The sequence below is a fragment of the Oncorhynchus kisutch genome, linkage group LG15, assembly GCF_002021735.2.
Source record: "Oncorhynchus kisutch isolate 150728-3 linkage group LG15, Okis_V2, whole genome shotgun sequence".
NCBI lineage: Eukaryota > Metazoa > Chordata > Actinopteri > Salmoniformes > Salmonidae > Oncorhynchus > Oncorhynchus kisutch.
Window position 1 is genome coordinate 61,047,320 of NC_034188.2, and position 15,582 is coordinate 61,062,901.

At 44.9% G+C, this 15,582-nt stretch overlaps 1 protein-coding gene across 1 annotated transcript in view; it reads right to left on the reverse strand.

The window, feature by feature from the left end:
- Positions 1-15,582, reverse strand: part of LOC109904820 (neurobeachin) — a 335,275-nt gene that overhangs the window by 11,259 nt on the left and 308,434 nt on the right. Inside the window, exons 52-57 of the mRNA XM_031791425.1 lie at positions 12,186-12,353; positions 6,814-6,903; positions 5,743-5,935; positions 2,734-2,805; positions 2,219-2,374; positions 1,824-1,994 (exon numbers count right to left, since the gene is read on the reverse strand). Of these exons, the coding sequence (XP_031647285.1) occupies positions 1,824-1,994; positions 2,219-2,374; positions 2,734-2,805; positions 5,743-5,935; positions 6,814-6,903; positions 12,186-12,353 (850 nt within the window). The remainder of the gene's footprint in view (positions 1-1,823; positions 1,995-2,218; positions 2,375-2,733; positions 2,806-5,742; positions 5,936-6,813; positions 6,904-12,185; positions 12,354-15,582) is intronic.

Here is a 15,582-nt window from a genome sequence, read left to right on the forward strand (position 1 = left end):
CAGTTCATGCACAGCACACACATACATTATATATATGAACATGAACACACACACACACACACACACACACACACACACACACACACACACACACACACACACACACACACACACACACACACACACACACACACACACACACACACACACACACCAGACAAATGGTGAAGTGGTTGTTTTGAACACAGATAATTAGTGAGTATGAGGAACTAAGTGAGAAGAGCAGCAGAAATCAAATCACACTCTGGAGCTGAATAGCAAGACATCTGGAGTATTTACTGGAACGCAAGTGACACACACCGGTGTTATGTGCGGGCCCCAGGGGGCCTGGCCCGTCCTTCCCCAACCAAATAAAATATTGAAATAATGATAATTTATTTGACTGAGATGCGCACCGACAGAAAGATGCATTAATCTCAGATAAAGCACCTGAGTGAGCAAAACAGCACCACTCTGTCTCTGTATGTGTGGACCATGTATCTGACGATGTCTGTACAAAAGGACTATGGTATGTTATACTTTTTCTGGCCAGACAGCATCAGAAACACGGGCTACATATAGTAAGACCGAGTGGCGCTGTTTCGTCCGCTAGTTTCTGCAGCGAGGAATAAGCCCAATGCGTTTCTATGGGCACAATATGCAGACCTAAACTTGTTGAAAGGCATTATATACAGATCTCTGGTTTCAGCCACTTGAACATTAGAAAGGAAAGTTGGCGGGTGCACAGTGCACTGTTCGGAGGCTGGCTTCCCCTAACGTAAAAATGATATAATTACTCCTGTCTAAATAAAATCATTTAAAAGTCTTTACCAGAGAGCTTGACTTAGCCACAGAGCATCATTGGCTCCTTCTTTTTAAATAGCCTATGATTATTTGCGAAGCCAGAATTCGTGCAGCGTGCGCGGCTATAGGCCAGGCTGGACATTGAGTTGCGTCTGTCAGTGAATAGCATCTTAAATGGGTTTAGATAATGTGTCTTCAGTACAAGAAGGAGGGGCACTAAACACTACAGAATGTTCTCTGCTGTCTCTTGCCAAATCCTGCACAGTCATTGTTTCATTGTGTGAATTGTTTGCCCTTTGATTGTTGATTTTTATTAATTCAACATTACATACACACTGTTCAAAAGTTTGGGGTCACATAGAAATGTCCATGTTTTTTTAAAGAAAAGCACATTTTTTTTGTCCATTAAAATAACATCAAATAGATCAGAAATACAGTGTAGATAGACGTTGTTAATGTGGTAAATGACTATTGCAGCTGGAAGCGGCAGATTTTTTATGGAATATCTACATAGTCGTACAAGAGGCCCATTATCAGCAACCATCACTCCTGTGTTCCGATGGCACATTGTGTTAGCTAGTCAAAGTTGATCATTTTACAAGGCTAAATGAAAACACTTTTGCAATTATGTTAGCACAGCCGAAAACTATTAAACCATTAACAACATTTGAAGAAAAAAAACGGGCCCGCCTATAGAAATCAAATGGCAGTCCAACTGATTCATTCTGGAATCAGCCCCGCTCCCTGTCTCTGTCCATCATTCCATAACAAGAGTGGAAACCAGAATTTTCACTGCTGATCAAAGAATGCTTCTATTAATATAATAATCTACCTTGATGAACTACAGCTCCACGACGAAGTGCTGTAATTCATTTGAGCTGATATGAAGAGCTTCCTCTCTCTACTCTTGAACAGAGTGCAACTACTGGCTTCAGCTCATGGACAGGACTGTTACACTGTGTGTGTGTCTGTGTGTGTGTGTATGTCTGTCTCTGTCTGTTTGTGTGTGTGTGTGCATGTGAGTGTGTGTTCAGACTTACTGTTGTTGGGGTTGTCTCCTATGATGTGGTGTCGTCCGCTCCAGTACCACAGTAGCAGAGTAGCGTCTCTGGACCCTGACACGATGTAGCAGTCTCCCCCGATGTAGCTCTCTGACCTGGCCAGACACGTCACCACGTCCCAGTGGCCAAACACTATCTGGGTCAGCTTACCTGCAGGACAGAGAGAGCAATATAAAGTATTGTAGATGTACAGTAGTAATAAGGTAGTAGTATTATACGGTCAGAGACAGTATTATGATTTAAACCTTTGTGTCTAGGCCTACTGTGTGGAAGTAGTACAGTGTAATATAGTAGTAGTATAGTACTACAGTAGTATAGTAGTAGTATTATGGTGGTACTATAGTAGCGAGTAGTACCATGGTAGTTAGTATTACCTGTCTCGGTGGAGTAGACTCTGAAACTCTTGTCCCAGAAGCCACAGACCAGGATGTAGCGGTTGTCGGCGGTAACCACGAAGCAGTGTGTGTTGATCTGGATGCTCTGATCCACCAGGTCTGTGATCTGACGCTTGTTACTCCCAGAGTTGTTGGCTACACACCCACACAGAGGGATAACTTAGTTAGTATTCTGTACAATGGTCTGGCCTGGCCTGAGGGTTACACTCACCAATCAGACGGATAACTTAGTCAGTATTCAGTACAATGGTCTGGCCTGGCCTCAGGGTTACACTCACCAATCAGATGGATAAATTAGTCAGTATTCTGTACAATGGTCTGGCCTGGCCTGGCCTCAGGGTTACACTCACCAATCAGAGGGATAACTTAGTCAGTATTCTGCACAATGGTCTGGCCTGGCCTGGCCTCAGGGTTACACTCACCAATCAGAGGGATAACTTAGTCAGTATTCAGTACAATGATCTGGCCTTGCCTGGCCTGAGGGTTACACTCACCAATCAGAGGGTCCATCTCTATGGGCAGGTGGTGGGCCTGTTCCAGGGAGTAACCTGGCGCTCCTCTCAAACCTGGAAACACACACACACATTTCACATGTATGTCACACAAGCAGGTACACACACAAGTATGCACGCACACACATATACACACCCTGAACACCTGCTCCATGGTTAGAGGTTGGTTCATGAAGGTTTCCATGAAGCTTATTGATTTCAGTTCCTGACTGTCTGGCTGAGTAGAGCTATGATCCCCTGGAGGGCAGAAACACAGCAGTATGCTGGGAATATGAAGCCCTTATTATTCTGCTCATTATTGTTGGAACCCAGAACCCTTTTCTTCTCTCCAACAGAAGAACATTGGAGTTGCAGCTGTGGTCCTTAACGACAGAATGTAAGGCTCCACTCTGGTCCTCAACTCGGTGTGTGTGTGTGTGTGTGCGCGCTCCGGTGACAGATGTGGAAGTGTGAAGAGAATCTGGTGCAGTTGCAGCCTAATTTCCCAGTAAGCTTTCAGGTGACCCTTGATCCTGAGGTGAGTTTGGTCCCTGAAAAGTGTGCATGTGTGTGTGTGTGTTTGTGTTTGTGCGTGTGAATGTGTGTGTGTGTGTGTGTGTGTGCACCTGCGTGCGTGTGTGTGTTTTTTTCTTTAGAGCGTTGGAGGGTAATGTTGTTCACACATGCCTGAGGACCAACATGTGGAAGCACTCAGTCGCTCTTTACCTGACCAAGGGGTGTAGCAGGGTGGGTAGATATTGTCGTGGCTTGACTTTAACTGTAACCTTACTGTTATTTGTCAAATTACCTAAATATGTTTAATTGTTACCCTATTCAATGAATCGTGTAACAATTAACTCATTAGGATCTGGGGCACCACGAGAGCACGGGAACGGTTCTTTAAAGAGTTACCATCTCCCGAATTAAACTCTAAAGGTCTTTACCTATCACGTCTATAAACAGTCAACTTATTCATCATAACCTTGTATCATATCATTGTTCTGCACATTCGTAACCTCCTTGCATCTGCAAAAACCAGAGCCTTACTTATTCAGTATAACACAAGTTGATTTAATTAATTATTTACTAGCTAATTAAATGGTAACACAGGATAAACATACACACTATATACACTAAAAACAGGTCCCTGGCGGGATGACAACAATATGGCTGCTTGTTATAAAAGAGATGGAGAGATGGGGGGCAAAGATGGGCAGAGACACTTAACCTTGGTACATTTAGAAACTACTCTCACTTACAGTAATCATATACTTTGCACATGAACCGCCACCCTCTTTGAGCAAGAAATCATGAATGTATTTACATGAAATGCCGGATCTCTCTCGGTGGACAGGGCCTTGGAAAGGGGGTTGGGCCTTTACGTGGCAAGCTTGTAAGGCTCTGATTGTTCCAAAATGGTTCCAACAAGTCTTCTACTGTTGTTCTTCTCTGTAGTTTCCGGTATCTGGTGACTTGCCGTGTAGTCCTGAACAGAACTACAATTGATTTTTCTTCCATTCACTCCTGAAGATGCTTCTATGAAGATAGGCTAGCCAGCCGGGTCGATGGTTCCCAGTGGGGTGGTGAGAGTAACGTAATATGATGGTTTGAGCAGAGAAACGTTAGTAGAATGGTCCCACTTAAATTTGCTTTCGAAGCTAATCAGCCGTACCAGTGATTGTCCGAGAGGTGAGTTTATCATCTCTACCTCGTGTTGATATTCAAAGTTCAGACCACTTTAAATGTGCAGCTGCATCTCAACGTTTTTCTGGTCTGACATGTTAATCCTTAACCCAGTTTGTTCGAAAGGACGGTTCCATCAGGCTGACACGCTCTCTGACCTCACTTAGGGGCGTGACTTGTCACTGTGCAAAGTTTATGTAACACAATTATCTCTTATGGCTCCTAAAATGGTTTGTCCAGACCCAGGCTGTTACAGACCCAGGCTGTTACAGACACAGCCTGTTACAGACCCAGCCTGTTACAGACCCAGGCTGTTACAGACCCAGCCTGTTACAGACCCAGGCTGCTACAGACCCAGGCTGCTACAGACCCAGGCTGCTACAGACCCAGGCTGCTACAGACCCAGGCTGCTACAGACCCAGGCTGCTACAGACCCAGGCTGCTACAGACCAAGGCTGCTACAGACCCAGGCTGCTACAGACCCAGGCTGCTACAGACCAAGGCTGCTACAGACCCAGGCTGCTACAGACCCAGGCTGTTACAGACCCAGGCTGTTACAGACCCAGGCTGTTACAGACCCAGGCTGTTACAGACCCAGGCTGCTACAGACCCAGGCTGTGTAGGTTAGCCCTGGTTGGTAAGGAGGGGTTTTACAGGGCCACTGCTGTGGTAGGTAGCACATGTGGTGGAACACGCAATTAGTTTTACAAGAGCATGTGTGTTCTGGCCTATGAGTGTGTGTGTGTGTGTGTGTGTGTGTGTGCATGTACACTACCGTTCATAGTTTGGGGTCACTTAGAAATGTCCTTGTTTTTGAAAGAAAAGCACATTTTTTGTCCATTAAAATAACATCAAATAGATCAGAAATACAGCGTAGACATTGTTAATGTTGTAAATGACTATTGTAGCTGGAAACGGTACAGAGGCCCAATATCAGCAATCATCACTCCTGTGTTCCAATGGCACGATGTGTTAGCTAATCCACGTTTATCATTTTAAAAGGCTCATTGATCATTAGAAAACCCTTTGGCAATTATGTTAGCACAGCTGAAAACAGTTGTTCTAATTAAAGAAGCAATAAAACTGGCCTTCTTTCGACTAGTTGAGTATCTGGGGCATCAGCACTTGTGGGTTCGATTACAGGTCATTTACAACATTAACAATGTCTACACTGCATTTCTGATCAATTTGATGTTATTTTAATGGACGAAAAAATGTGCTTCTCTTTCAAGAACAAGGACATTTCTAAGTGACCCCAAACTATGGAGGGTAGGGTATGTGTGTTCTGGTCTGTGCTTTCTGGCCTCTGTGTGTGTGTAGTACCCTCACCGACAGTGTTGTGCCAGCGGTTGACAGCGAACAGTCGGCTGCAGGTGACGGTGACAGCGGCAGGGACAGAGAGGTGTGGCAGGGTGTTGGCTGCTACATGTGTCACCGGGGAGTTGGAGGGGAACTTCAACACCATGATCACATCCTGCTGCATCTGGTCCTTGAACATCAGAGGACTCTGGGGAAGGAAACACTATTGAGTAGAAGAGAGGGAGTGTGGAGGATGGAGGATGGAGGGATGGAGGAGGAGGAGGAGAGAGAAGGGGAAAGAATGAAGAGAGGTAATTAGTGTGGAGGTTAAACATGTTTCAGACATAGAAAAGCAGGAGAGGAGGGGGAGGAAGAAGAGAAAGAGGGGAGAGGGTATGGGGGAGGAGGACAGGAGGGAGGAGGAAGAGGGGAGGGAGGAGGGGGAAGAGAAGGGGGAAGAGGACCCCCCCGACAGTCTGATGGTCAGTCAGACAGACAGACATACATACATACATATAGGCAGACACACATACACAAATACAGAGACAGACAGGGGTAAGAAACATGAGATGGAATTGTTGTTTATAGTACATGAATCATCAGGGACAAGGGTTGTCCATCCATTTGCATGTATCTTCACTTGCAAGCAAAGTCGGGACAACATTTTCCTAATGCTAAATAATGTAGGTCATTTTTGTACTTTGCACAATTATTTTGCACTACAAAAATGTGGCGCTCAGTTTAGTTGACTGTATGGGGATAGCAAAAAGGACTAAACCCACAACACGTCAGACACGTCAGACGGCTGTGGTAGAACTGGGTCAGTAGGGGGCACTCTTCCCTCTGCTCTACACAATAGACACATCAACTCCTCATTCAGTGGAGCCATTGGAAATATGTTGGAAGCAATGGGGACTGGGGAATTGAAATGGGGAGTGGGTACAAGTGGAGGACATGGTAGAGAAGAGAGCATAGAGAAACCTATTGGCAAAATTGGCAAAAACACACACACATACACAGACACACTTGCATGGATACACACGCACACAGATAGACAGAGACGCAGTGGAGAGCATTTTTCCAGCATGCCGTGTGTCTCACCAGGTGCATGGCCGAGCTGCGAGGAGGATGTGGCTCGATGAGCAACTGAGACGGAGTCTGTCCAACAATCAGAATCTGCTTCTCCATCGCCTGAGGAGAGAGGAGAGACAGAAAGGGAGGGAGATAGGGAGAGGAGAGAGGGAGAATAGAGAGAGCAAGGGGGAGAGAGAGAGAGAGAGAGAGAGAGAGAGAGAGAGAGAGAGAGAGAGAGAGAGCGAACGAACGAGCAGGAAGGCGAGGGAGAGAGGGGGGGGCGAGAGAGGGAGAGCGAACAGGAAGGCGGGGGAGAGAGAGAGGGAGAGAGGGAGGGAGGATAGAGAGAGCAAGGGAGAGAGAGAGAGAGAGAGAGAGAGAGAGAGAGAGAGAGAGAGAGAGAGAGAGAGAGAGAGAAAGAAAGAGAGAGAGAGAGAGAGAGAGAGAGACAGGGCGAGACAGCAGGAAGGCGGGGAAGGGAGAGAGGGAGAGAGGGAGGGAGACAGGGAGGAAGGGAGAGCGAGTGAGCAGGAAGGCGGGGGAGAGAGAGGGGGAGAGAGGAAGAGAGAGGGGGAGAGCAGGGGTGAGGGAGAGGCCTGCTGTCACTATCAATATTCATCAAAGTGATGGGTCAATGCGTTACTTGACAATGCAAGCAAATCCCAACTCAGCCATGCCTCCGAGAAGGGTGGTCGTAGAGGGAGGAGAGGGGTGCACTCCCAATCCGCCTGGGTGCTCCCCCTCCCCCTTTCTTCCCCCCTCAGCCTGCAGAGTCATCCAAGTGTTAGTATGGAAGAGACAACCCTTTCCCTATTAACATGCTTCAGTTAACCATTCCCATCCCCATCCCGGGACCCTCCACACTAACGCTAACCTGGATTGACATGATGCTAGGACTGCAGCAGTCCCCACATCCATGTTATTGTGCCTGGAACAAAGGCAGAGAGCAAACACACACACATGCAGGCACACACAAATCACACACAGTACTAGACAGTACACACCACTTAGTATCTACAGCTTCCATTGGCAACCACATGCCACAGTGGAAGCAGTGTGTTCTGGGTAGAAGGTGATCCTTAGCCAGGACCGTCTACCCATAATCCCTGGGTCACTTCCCATCATGCATAGCACCAGATAGGTGAGGACCCCTGGTCAGTTGAACATCGTGGAATGCCAGTGAATGTTTCCCGTGAGTCGTTGGGCGGCGAACACATTTGGCAACCATTATCAGTCAGTGGCTCTTTACTATGCAGTCAGTCAAGTAATAACCTAGTCCCATTATAGCTATTTTAGGTGAGGGCTGGGGTGAGGGTCACCAGTCTGTTCACATAATGAAATCTGAGCCAGAGATCTGAAAGAACCAGAGGGCCATGTGGAAAACATCAGCCTTTCTTCTGACCATTCATTCTATTCCAGAAAAATGTACGGAATAATTCCTTCTTTTGGTTCTCCAGGAGAACCTTGGCTGTGTACAAGGTGCTCTATTTCTACAGGCAAAGAAAGAATGCGAGCAGAAAGCGCAGAGAGAAAGGGAGAGAAAAAGAGGATTGAGAGAGAGAGTGAGAGAGAGAGCGAGAGAGAGAGCAGAGTGATAGAAGGTGATCTGAAGAGCATGTTTTCTCCCGACCATCACAACAGCATGCTAATAGCTCTAATACTCTTGGCGGTCAGTGTGTCACAAAGTCACGTGCATCTCAAACAGCCATCCTGAAGACTTAACAGGCAGTTCATTCATTTACGACCCGCCTGCTTTAAGGCCCTGCCTGTCTTTCGGCTGATAAGTGACACGTATTGTGTAACTTTCTGCTGATATAGCTCCCAGCAACAACCAACCTGCCTGGATGAACACACAGGTATATCAGCAGCTATCACCTGGCCTGGGGGGGGGGGGGGGACGGACAGACAGACAGGTATAGTACGTGGTATGGTACTGACTCATCGTACCTGGGAAGTGGGAACTAACAAACACCTGTTCATCAACACCTTAACACCCACATAGAATGAATTCTCCACACACCAAATCAACACGGTTGGGTCATACTAATAGATTGTGTTTTTCTGTGTAGTTGAGATCAGACTTTTGCTCTGGAAGTGTGATGACTGTATGTAGTTCTTAATTATCACATAATTAAGTTCTAAAGGATCTATAAGAAACATTTAAGAACAAACATTAACCAAGGCACTACACGCACCCACACAAAGCCAAAATATAGGATTTTGAATTCCATCCTTTCATACTCTATTAAAACCTTGATGTGAGGTTATGAAGATAACACGTTTATGAAGTTAACATTCCCCATTGTCATTGGAACAATGTTAGTGACTTTGAGAAGAGCCCGTGTGGACTGGCTGTAGGTAACCCACCACAGACAGAAGTTAGCCTGAAGGGTCTCTGGGAATGACCGTCTCTGAGTTGACATGTGAACTACCGTATGTAGAAGTACACCGGCTTGTCTCTAACAATGTTGTCACAACCACAGCTACCATCACCAGGAATTTGTGTCTTTTAAGTTATGTATAGCTTATCAAGGGATCTTCTTATAGTTGAGGTCAACTATTTAAACACTAGCATGCCAGAGCTGCTACTATGGCTAGGTGACTGCAGTAAGCATTAATGAAAGCAGCTTCAAAGCTTCTGTCATTAGGAGAACACCTTCATTGGGCTAGCACACATCTCCCCCCCCCCCCCCCATGTTGTTTGTCCCTTCAATAGGCAGTAATGGGCCTTCTAACTGGAGGCTTTGTGACTGGCTGTCTGCAGGAGAACAGCCTCACTGATGAATAATTTGTCTGTTTGTGTCTGAGTGACACAGCAGGGTCTGTATCAGGGGGCTGCTGTCATGTTTTCCATATGAGAAGGCTGTCAGGATCGACATCAAGGCTGCAGTAGGACTCCTGTTCCAGCAGCGCGCCCAGTAGACCTGTCACTGTGCCCTCAGCCAACCACGGCCCGGACACCTGTCTTAGCCAACCACGTCCAGGGCGGCCCGGACAGCCCAAACGCATGTAACAGCAGCAGCCATCAGCTAGTCTAATCTGACACCTAGTCAGATGAATGATTATCTTTCAATGTGACTTTCAAATTTCTTGACATTTTAATGCCATAATTGCAGCGGTTAATGTCAGCGCTGCGGTTGCACCTGCCAGACAGGTATGAACCAGAATCTGCCTGAAGCCAATCAACACATCCTAAAATGTTCTGGAGCCAATCAACACATCCCAGAATGTTTTGGAGCCTATAAGCACATCCACTCAGAATGGCTGACTGACTGGCTGGCTGGCTGACTAACTGACAGGCTGGCTAGGTCAGCTAAAAGAAAACCATGTTGGGGTCCTTTGACTGGGAGCATCTCCACACATGGCTGCCACTACTTCCACCATTATCAGGCAAATCGATACTTGTTGTGCGTGCCAAAAAGCAGCCTTTTCCCATAGGGCTCTGGTCAAAATTACTGCACTGTGTAGGGAATAGAGTGCCATTTGGGATGCAGATTTGATGTTTATCTCTAATTGTAGTGCTTATCTGAAGCATTGAACTCTTTCCTCCTTCCGCTACATATCATCTCTCACAGACTCACTTGTTATTTTGCTGACTTGACCTTAGGTTCCTGTTTCTGAGTTAATGACAGACAGTAATGAATTCACCTGCTATGGAGTAAAAATAAGAGGATCTGACGAAGGCATCAAGGTATTCAGGCGTACCTTCTTTAGTATTTATCATATCTGTTGCATTTAGCTGAGTTAAGTCCTCCCTCCAACACACAGACACATGTTAGAAAGGACACAGCATCAACTGGCCACCACCATTAGGCAGTATGAAGCTACACGGTCAGCTCCCATCCCAACACTATCGCCTCGCAGGGTGGCAGACAGACAGACAGCTTCCAAAACCTCACAGCCGGATGACTCCAATAATTGCCATTGTCTGAAAAAGCCTGAGAGGAAATAATGAAAACCAAAGCCGTTGTCCATATTGTTTGGTAATTAGGCAGCTGAGTGATTTGCATAGTGGTCACTTGATAGATAAAGGCGGCCCGGGAAGTGACGGGATATAAATGAGTTGTTTTGCAGACGGCAGATGGTGGATATCACAGGGAGAGGAGATCACACTGGAAACACCACACTGCTGCTGCATGCCAGCTGCTATTGCTGTAGTCTCAGCTCCCCTGCTCCTCCTCCTCTCGACCGCTCTACCTCCCTCTCTCTCTACCTCAACCTCCCCTTATCTCTCTCTACCTCCCTCTATCTCTATCTTCTTCTCTCCCTTCCTCTCCCTCTTCCACTCTCTCTCTCTCTCTAAATCACTCTCTACCCCCCGTCTCTCTCCTCTCTCTCTCTCTTCTCTCCCTCTCGCTCTACCTCCCTCTCTACCTCCCTCTCGCACTACTTCTCTCTCTCTCTTCCTCACCCTCTGAGACCTCCTCCCCTCTCTCTCTCTGCAATTAAGCTATTCACAGCTTCCTCCTGCTCAGAGAACAGCTCAGATCTAGTCAATTAATTAAATGTAAATGAGAGGATTCACTCCCATGTCTATTCACAAGATGACCCCTTGATAATTTATATCAAACAACACTTCAGACTAACATTCATTGACCTGGGTGTGAATGTGAGTGAGTGAGTGAGTGAGTGAGTGAGTGAGTGAGTGAGTGAGCGAGTGTTTGAGTGAGTGAGTGAGTGTTTGAGTGAGTGAGTGAGTGAGTGAGTGAGTGAGGGGGTGAGTGAGTGAGCGAGTGAGCGAGTGTTTGAGTGAGTGAGTGAGTGTTTGAGTGAGTGAGTGAGCGAGTGTTTGAGTGAGTGAGTGAGTGTTTGAGTGAGTGAGTGAGTGAGTGAGGGGGTGAGTGAGTGAGCGAGTGAGCGAGTGTTTGAGTGAGTGAGTGAGTGAGTGAGTGAGTGAGTGAGTGAGCGAGTGTTTGAGTGAGTGAGTGAGTGTTTGAGTGAGTGAGTGAGTGTTTGAGTGAGTGAGTGAGTGAGTGAGTGAGTGAGTGAGTGAGGGGGTGAGTGAGTGAGCGGGTCTGCAGTAGTATAAGGGCAAAATAGAATAATGTCAATAGTAAATGGAGTGAATGAGAGACAGAAAATCAAAATACTCTTAACTTTGTACTGTATTGATCATGTATTTGCAACAACTATACTGTAAACCCATATCTGTGTGTACTCTGTATGTGTTTTATGCAGTTGTTGTCATCTATATCATGTTGTCTGTAAATGTTTATGGTTTAATATCTTTAATGCGAGACAAATTCCAGTGAAATACCAAATAAATGAACTGAACTGAACCTGGATAGACAGAAGCTGCAGTATCTGTCTATGCTGGAGCTGGGTAGATGGGATGGTTGGGGTGGGGGGGTGTTTGGTGTCCATGGTGACAGTGACGTGCGTATCGTGTTATGGTGTACCTCTCTGAGGGCGGGGTCAGTGATGCTGTCCAGGCTGACGGAACCCTCGTAGGTCAGGTGGTGAAAGACATTGAGGGCGCGCACCGCCTCAGGCCCGCGCTGCTTGTAGCCGAAAATAAGGTCAACCCACTGATGCAGCTGACACGACACAAACTCACTTTCCAGCGCCTGTCAGAAAACACAGACACAGGCAGCGGGGTTAGAGGGGAAAGGCACCCGGTAGCATGAAAACACACACAGTACACATAACACACACAACACAACACATGCAGGGTAAGTAGAGGATAAAGGCACCCGGTAGCATGAAAACACACACAGTAAACACACAGTACACATAACACAACACATGCAGGGTGAGTAGAGGATAAAGGCACCCGGTAGCATGAAAACACACACAGTAAACACACAGCAATTCACACATCGGAAACAATAACACACACCACGCAACCCAACACAAGTTACACTACACACACAGTCGATGTTACTGTACATATAACTGACAACATCATTGCACTGCTCAACACATAAACCCCACTCCACTAGTTGTTGTAAAAGAGGAAAACTACTATTGAACCTAAAGCATTCAGTGATAATATGTAATCCGGAGTTTTGATAGCAGTAATTCTCTCTCCAGACTGTGATATAAACTCCATCCCAAATGGCACCCTATTCCCTATATAGTGCACTACTTTTAACCATGCTCTCATCAAAAGTAGTGCACTAGCTATATAGGGAATAGGGTGCAATTTGGGACTAAAACTAATAAACAGGATGAGCCTCAGGGAGCCTGTTTAATGTCTCCAGTCTGATATCAGCCAGGTATCATGTTTCTTCTCTGTCTATTAAAAACAATGACTAGCCATCTTTCCCATGGAGCTGTTCAATACCATTGGAGATCCACTTTACTGTAAGCCGTGTGTGTGTGCGTGTGTGTGTGTGTGTCTGCGTGCGTGCGTGTACGGAGAGGAACATGAATTTCTGATGGGAGTCTTAAGTGTGTTTTAGATAAGATATCAAAGTAAAGATAACTACAATATTCCTGTGATCTTACACTGGCCCCTATGGGAGACAAAGTTACTGTTGTGTTACATCACTATGGTAGACAAAGTTACTATTGTGTTACATCACTATGGGAGACAGTGTTACTGTTATGTTACATCACTATGGTAGACAGCATTACTGTTGTGTTACATCACTATGGGAGACAAAGTTACTGTTGTGTTACATCACTATGGGAGACAGCATTACTGTTGTGTTACATCACTATGGGAGACAGCATTACTGTTGTGTTACATCACTATGGGAGACAGCATTACTGTTGTGTTACATCACTATGGGAGACAAAGTTACTGTTGTGTTACATCACTATGGTAGACAGTGTTACTGTTATGTTACATCACTATGGGAGACAAAGTTACTGTTGTGTTACATCACTATGGGAGACAAAGTTACTGTTGTGTTACATCACTATGGGAGACAAAGTTACTGTTGTGTTACATCACTATGGTAGACAGTGTCACTGTTATGTTACATCACTATGGTAGACAGCATTACTGTTGTGTTACATCACTATGGGAGACAGTGTTACTGTTGTGTTACATCACTATGGGAGACAAAGTTACTGTTGTGTTACATCACTATGGTAGACAGTGTTACTGTTATGTTACATCACTATGGTAGACAGTGTTACTGTTGTGTTACATCACTATGGGAGACAAAGTTACTGTTGTGTTACATCACTATGGTAGACAGTGTTACTGTTATGTTACATCACTATGGTAGACAGTGTTACTGTTGTGTTACATCACTATGGGAGACAAAGTTACTGTTGTGTTACATCACTATGGTAGACAGTGTTACTGTTATGTTACATCACTATGGTAGACAGCATTACTGTTGTGTTACATCACTATGGGAGACAGCATTACTGTTGTGTTACATCACTATGGGAGACAAAGTTACTGTTGTGTTACATCACTGTGGTAGACAGCATTACTGTTGTGTTATATCACTATGGTAGACAATGTAACTGTTATGTTACATCACTATGGTAGACAGTGTTACTGTTATGTTACATCACTATGGTAGACAGTGTTACTGTTGTGTTACATCACTATGGTAGACAGTGTTACAGTTATGATACATCACTATGGTAGACAGCATTACTGTTGTTAAATCACTATGGTAGACAGTGTTACTGTTATGTTACATCACTGTGGTAGACAGCATTACTGTTGTGTTATATCACTATGGTAGACAGTGTTACAGTTATGTTACATCACTATGGTAGACAGCATTACTGTTGTGTTACATCAATATGGTAGACAATGTTACAGTTATGTTACATCACTATGGTAGACAGCATTACTGTTGTGTTACATCACTATGGTAGACAGTGTTACTGTTGTGTTACATCACTATGGTAGACAGCATTACTGTTGTGTTATATCACTATGGTAGACCGTGTTACTGTTGTGTTACATCACTATGGTAGACAGTGTTACTGTTATGTTACATCACTGTGGTAGACGGCATTACTGTTGTGTTATATCACTATGGTAGACAGTGTTACTGTTGTGTTACATCACTATGGTAGACAGTGTTACTGTTATGTTACATCACTGTGGTAGACAGCATTACTGTTGTGTTATATCACTGTGGTAGACAGTGTTACTGTTGTGTTACATCACTATGGTAGACAGTGTTACTGTTATGTTACATCACTATGGTAGACAGTGTTACTGTTATGTTACATCACTATGGTAGACAGTGTTACTGTTATGTTACATCACTATGGTAGACAGCATTACTGTTGTGTTACATCACTATGGGAGACAGTGTTACTGTTGTGTTACATCACTATGGGAGACAAAGTTACTGTTGTGTTACATCACTATGGTAGACAGTGTTACTGTTATGTTACATCACTATGGTAGACAGTGTTACTGTTGTGTTACATCACTATGGGAGACAAAGTTACTGTTGTGTTACATCACTATGGTAGACAGTGTTACTGTTATGTTACATCACTATGGTAGACAGTGTTACTGTTGTGTTACATCACTATGGGAGACAAAGTTACTGTTGTGTTACATCACTATGGTAGACAGTGTTACTGTTATGTTACATCACTATGGTAGACAGCATTACTGTTGTGTTACATCACTATGGGAGACAGCATTACTGTTGTGTTACATCACTATGGGAGACAAAGTTACTGTTGTGTTACATCACTGTGGTAGACAGCATTACTGTTGTGTTATATCACTATGGTAGACAATGTAACTGTTATGTTACATCACTATGGTAGACAGTGTTACTGTTATGTTACATCACTATGGTAGACAGTGTTACTGTTGTGTTACATCACTATGGGAGACAAAGTTACTGTTGTGTT